Below are 6342 nucleotides of genomic sequence, written 5' to 3' on the forward strand. Positions count from 1 at the left end.
GCCAGCGCGGCCGCTATTGCGCCGCCTGGCGGCCGGGAGGTCCCGCCCCGCGCACCGCTTCCCTCCCCGACCCCCGCGCGCCCCAGAGGGACACAGCGCACTTCTTAAAATGGTTTTTATTCATAAACTTGATGCAAGTTTACAAATTACTGTACATTGCCAAGTAACTCTGCAATGAGAAATGGAACCCAAACCAAAGGCGGGGCGGCGCAGAGCGGCAGGGCCGGGCAAGCAGGAGGGCTGGGGGGTGGCCCGCGGGCCGCGGCGCCTCAGGCAGGGCCGGGCCGGGCCGGACCTCTCCCCTCGCTCCTCCGGAGACCGAGACGGGGCCTGGAAGCGAACGCACAAGGAGCCGCAGGTGCCTGACGGAGGAAAGAGCACAAATCTGATAGTCGACTAAAAACCGTAACAAAAACATGCTTCTGCGCTTCTAAAAAGTGCTTAATCCGTGGTGCACACCCTTCGCTCAGCCCCAGAGGGGGGCAAAGGCCTAACGACGAGTACTACAACCAAAATAGAATCGATTTAGGTAAGGCAATGAAACACGGTGTAATTACACAGACCCAGATTCATTTCCTAACGAAGGACGAACGGTTCCCCATCAGTCTCTCGGTAACAAAACCACCGTCATGACTATGGCAACATTTCTTACACCTCTGAATCAGATGACGTGTTTTTGTACTTTATTGTAGCTTTTATATAAAAAATTTTCATTCAAGGACTTTCATCTCGATTTGTGCCAATCACTTTTTAAGTTCATTAGTTTACAAATGATTGCAACAACCCGTTAATAAAATGGAACACCTAAAAAGGTTTTTTAGTATTTTAAAATAACTTCAAGCTTCATACTGCAGCTCTTCTTGTTAAGGAGGTTGAGCCAACAAGTAGCAGGAACAGCCCAGCAAGTTCTGATGCCCCAGTGGAAGTGACTAGTTACAAGGTTTTATTGGCACAGCCTTGCTCTGCTTAAAAAAAAAAAAAAAAAAAAAAAAAAAAAAAAAAAAAAACAAACAAAACCAAAAAAAAAAAAAAAAAAAAAAAAAAAAAGAGAAAAGAAAAACAAACCAACCAAACCAAAACAAAAAATTAACATAATCTAAACAAAGAGCATCTTTTCCAAGAAACAGTTCATATTCTCATACAGCCATGAAAAATGTTTAATGACTTAACATACACGTGTTTTTCCTATATCATTAATTTGGAAATACTACAAATGCTGTCATTTTAGACCAGAAAAACTACTGTGATTTGCAAGACCTGACATTTCCTAAAACAGTATTAAACAATGTATTAAACTTCTTGGCTTTAAATGAAACGATACAACGCAAGTCTCTGCAGTCTGCATTTTGCAAAAGGTAAGAAATACACAAAAGTGTGTGAACAGCTCACTCCTATCGAACGATCTTTAGTAACTCAGTAGCCTGCAGTAGGGAGCTTACGCTTTCAAATAAAAAAAGGGAGAAGGGAGGGCGTGGCCCAAATATGCTTAATCCATAAGAACAAATACGGTAAAGGCCCAAACTGCTCAGTCCAGATACCTAAGGAGAGCGGAATGGTAAGGCTGTAACTTATACTTTACGTGTCAGTTGACAGATTATCCACTAACTTATCTAATAGCTAAAGTCTTCAGTACGGCTGTTATAGGGGCACTCATAGCTTGAGTCTGTGTGTTGGAAAACATAAAAAAGAGCTTGTTTTGTTGACATTGGTCCAGGTATACAACAGTCCTCAATGTTAGCCATCTTCTTTCGGAGGAGTGTACCAGCCTACGGAGAACAGAGAAATGCGTTAGGTACCAGCATGACTACATCAAGAGGATCTCACCATCTTACTCTGAATTTGTGGGAGATGGAAGCCTGATCTGGCTCCTTCCTTCCCTCTCAAAGCAGGCCAGCTCCGTCAGACCTAGTGCCCTAAACTCTAGCGGTTTGCAGTGGGAAATAAAGCACACTGTATTCTAGGATCAGACCCAGTAGTTGGGAAGTGTTTGATTTTCATGCCAAGTTTGGGTTTTGTTTTTTTTTTGGGGGGGGGGGGAGCAGCTATCCTGAGTTGGACAAGCTGGACATCAAGAGAGGAAGCTGTTGAGGAAGGAACATTGCCGTACCAAACCCAAATGGAATATAGGTAAAACCCCCTAGTCTTCAAGCCACTCAATGCACAGACATACAAACATGACTACACTGGGATACTTATATATAAATCCCATCATCTTGCCTACTGAAGAGTTAGGCACGCACAAGCACTACAACGGTTTATCCTACTTCTGCAAATCTTGCTGCAGGAATGGGCTCAGAAATGTCAGCTGAATAACTTGCCTCTTGATAGGATTTGGCATATTTAGCAGTTGAATCACACCCGGATCAAGTCTGCATAGTTGTTTGGTTTTTTTCCTAGCCACCTCCAGATTTCCAATCTTAATTCTCCCAGCCACTATTGTAAAAAAATCCTCCAGATTTCTGTACAGTGAGTACAGGGCCTACTTATGTTGTCTCAGAGAACAAGTAGCAGCTATAAGTTAAAGACACCTTTGGCAGCAGCAATAAGTGCTGTGAATGCTTTGTGTACAGCTCCTGACGCAGCAGTAATCACTGTAGTCAAGGCTAGCACATAGCTAGAAGCAAACAGACAGCCATGCTGGCTTTTGTAGCAAACTAAAAAAGCAAAAGACTCAGTTAATGGCAAGATCAAAATATCATAAAACTGGAAAGCATTCTAAAATCATTATCTTTGATCTTCCAATAATAGAGAAGGCATCATGTTCAATTTTAGAGGTAGGGAAACTGAGGCGCTCACTGCAGTCACACTGAAATACGCTCTCATATTCACAGCAACATGAATGCCCAGAGGGGACTGTGTCCAACCTGGATCAAAGAACATCACGGAAGCAGTAACTGGGACTAACTCCCTCATCATGAGAGCAGCGTACCGACTCTGCTGACTACTTTTACATAACACATCAGCCACTCGAACCTTTTAAAGCCTCAGGGTCATTTGTTGTCTTCTCATCCTGACACAATGAATGCAATTATACCTGAAGCACTTGAATACTTGTTTCATGCAGCTGAGAGACATCAACTGACTTTAAATACAGTTAAAAAAAAAAAAAAAAGTTTCCCATTTCTATTGCACAGTTTCCCAGCCAGTGCACTTCACGGGGACTTTCTGTATTTTTCAGTCTCTGGTCTTTCTTTCCACTTCATCTCTTCCTTACTGATTACCACTGCTAAGGTCTCACCACACAGAAACAAAGCCTTTCAGGGCAAGAGGCAAACTTACAGCAGGTACTTCACTAACATATAAGATACTTTAAAAGCCACAGTAACAATAAAGTTACTAGATCAACTGGCTGCAAATGAAATTGAAATACCTTTCAAAAGACAGCAGGAACACATGGAAGCTGGAAAAGTTGCAATGATTGTTAGTCCAGTTACTTTAAGCACTATTGTCTTCCTAGTGCAAGATGAGAAAAAGGAAACACCATTTATGGCCTTCCCAAGCCAACATAAGACACTTAAAGTTTTACTGCCGCCAAATACCAATTCCCAGGTTGCTGTGCAGACAAGAACAAAGTCGCAAGAATATACATACCATTTTTCTCATGTATTTGTACTAGTGACTTATAGGACTGCTGTGCTCTTGCTAGATTATATTGATTCTGGAAGGAGAAAAACACTACCATAAAAAACCTGCATCTACACGTGCAAAACTTCAACACAGTTTTACGAAGAAACTCTACAGCAGACTTAGAAAGAGAAAACCACACACCATGTTAACAACTTTCCTGGCTTTAAAGTACAAGATTTTCAAGTCAAATACCCTTATTTTCTCATTTCTCCTGCATCACGATGGCAATAATTTGCATGCCCCTGCTGCTGGAAAGGCCCCTCTATCGCAGGGTTCGCAACCTGAGGTAAGTCAGAAGTGTGCGCAACTGGAACGGCGGGTTCAGGCGATCCCCACCGTAACTCCGTCTTGCTCAGCTGACCGGCTACCAGGTTAGACAGAACTGTGATCATAAACTTTTACGTCTTACCTGGTTCACTATGCTTGAATCAGTACTTAAAAACTGGCATCCAAGTGACATTTTTATTGACTTAAATATTTAAACCTCCTTTGAAAATAGCATTTAGTACTTCAAAGTCTTAAGTTATGGCCCCTTACCAGCATGCACACTTGAACTGAATTATGATTTCAGTTAATGCTGAATGGCTATCTCACAAGTATTTGCATGGCATTATTTTTCTCTCTCTCATGAAACTCTGCAGGTGTTTAGTGCAGCAAAAGGAGACCTTAACATCAGTGCATGCAATCCTGCAGTCAGGCTGTCATCTTACAGCCCTTCTCGGAGCCAGAATTTCCAAATCGTCCCAATTCCAAATCCTCCTTCCCTCCCTCCTTGCCAATATGGGGATAGTCCAAGTCCAACTACTTACACACCTTTGTCCATCCCAAGGTTTTATCCTCCTCATACATTCACATCATTTCTTAATAAACTCAACTGCCAATAAAATACTCATACATGCACCAGACATCAAGATACATCAAAACGCAAATATATTTGCAATGACAATTCTGTCATTAAACATCTTCTATGCAAGTCAGCAAAGAAATGGAAGCCTAACAGTAATTTGTGTAATTGATACACACAGCATATTTACCTTATTGGCTCCAAACTGTACTCTGGCTTTTCCTTTGACTAAAGTGGCATTGATCTGCATGATGACTGATTCTATTGAATAGGCACTGCTCCAGCCCTGGAGGAGGAAGGAAACATTTCTATATAACATGCACTTGCTTTTTGTGCTCACCTTGCAAATCTATTTTGGAATGTGTGCTTTGGGATATTTAATTTTTTTTTTTTCCTGCGCTCCAGTTTTAGTTTTAACTATTTCTTTTCAGTTAACACCTTTCATTTATGGAGAAAATCTGGAAAGTGATACAAAGTACTAAGTACCTGTAGGAAAATTGAGAAGTCTGAATCACACATTTCCAAAACACAGCAAGACAGAAATAAGAGGAGCTCCATTATTACAGCATTTACACAGTTTCAGCAACGTCACAACAGTAATTACAACTTCTGTTGCAAGAAGCAGATAAGACGGGTACCTGATGAAGCCACTGAGTGAGCTATGACAATTTTGCTGCCATGAAAATTACTGCTTCTCTCTGGTATTGCTTTATCTTCCAGGGTTCACAAAACTTTCTACCAGAGCCTGCATATATTCACTTCACTAATTTACTTATTTTAAAGTGAAAACCAATCACACTGTCTACACAGGAGTCATCTACGCCTACAATCTTCCGCATTCCTCACTTCTCCAGAGTTGACTTGGTGCAGTAGCAGAGGCTTCTGGAAGAGAAAACAGTGTGCCTCGCTCCTCAGAACTCACTCTTTACATTGGCTTCTCCCCCCAGAAATTCTGAGAATTCAAAGCTGATGTGCTCTGACTTCTTGCCTCTTCCTCAGACCTCTTGTAAGCCACCCAAGGCAGGAAAGAAGATCTCGCAAAAGATCAGCAAGGCAAATCTTGTGGAACTGAGGTTTACTCCACCATGTTCCCTTTGGAGTGTGTAATTTATTCTACACAAAGATTCTTCAACTCAGGGGAAACACCTACTTTCATTATTTCAAAGCATGCTTTCTTATTATCCAGATAACAGAGCCTGTGTTCACCTGTTTAGTAAGAAGTTCCATGCATAATGCACCTCCACCTAGGACATACCTAGAAACAAACATGAAAGAAAATATATTTGACATCAGCAGTTAGTAAAAAGATAAAACTGTTCACAGCACTTTAAGCTCTTGAAGGCTAGTTTGTTAAATGTTTTGTTCATATAAAACCAAAATGCCCTTTAACCAGTAATACATTGTAACTAGTTAGCCATATTATACTTATGCAAAGAAGATTAGCATTGCGAGACACACAAAAAAGATAATTCCTTTGCTAACTATACTTAGTTAAAATCAGTGACTGAGCTACTCTGCACAACTGCTTACACAACCGTACACAAACCATGAAAAAAGGAAGGTTGCTTTTTATGGCTACACTATGTATATGTAGTACTGACATGTAGTTGTAAAAAACCCAGACAAATTCACTTCTCTAAAGAAATTTAACACAATTCCAAGCAATGTAGGTACACCTATAAATCAAAGATGCAGACAAATGAGATAAAGCAGATCTCCACTTGCGCTTTTCCTATAAACCAGTTTCTAATTTCAATAACATTTCACGATGGATTGTGCTGACCAGGAGCCCAGCAGTCAGCACGCCTGGCCATCACAAAACTTGGACTGAGGGAGTAGAATTTACCACTCAAAAAAAAAAAAAAAAAAAA

General features: G+C 41.1%; 2 protein-coding genes across 2 annotated transcripts in view; both read right to left on the bottom strand.

The window, feature by feature from the left end:
- The window catches only part of FBXO22 (F-box protein 22), a 5839-nt gene extending 5208 nt beyond the window's left edge, over window positions 1–631 (bottom strand). Inside the window, exon 1 of the mRNA XM_009886712.1 lies at window positions 626–631. Within this exon, the coding sequence (XP_009885014.1) occupies window positions 626–631 (6 nt within the window). The remainder of the gene's footprint in view (window positions 1–625) is intronic.
- A 508-nt stretch (window positions 632–1139) lies between these two features.
- UBE2Q2 (ubiquitin-conjugating enzyme E2Q family member 2) overlaps window positions 1140–6342 on the bottom strand; it is a 99607-nt gene continuing 94404 nt past the window's right edge. Inside the window, exons 10-13 of the mRNA XM_009886713.1 lie at window positions 5678–5726; window positions 4662–4757; window positions 3592–3658; window positions 1140–1766 (exon numbers count right to left, since the gene is read on the bottom strand). Of these exons, the coding sequence (XP_009885015.1) occupies window positions 1735–1766; window positions 3592–3658; window positions 4662–4757; window positions 5678–5726 (244 nt within the window). The 3' untranslated portion in view covers window positions 1140–1734. The remainder of the gene's footprint in view (window positions 1767–3591; window positions 3659–4661; window positions 4758–5677; window positions 5727–6342) is intronic.

Source organism: Charadrius vociferus, unplaced genomic scaffold (genome assembly GCF_000708025.1).
Source record: "Charadrius vociferus isolate BGI_N301 unplaced genomic scaffold, ASM70802v2 scaffold356, whole genome shotgun sequence".
NCBI lineage: Eukaryota > Metazoa > Chordata > Aves > Charadriiformes > Charadriidae > Charadrius > Charadrius vociferus.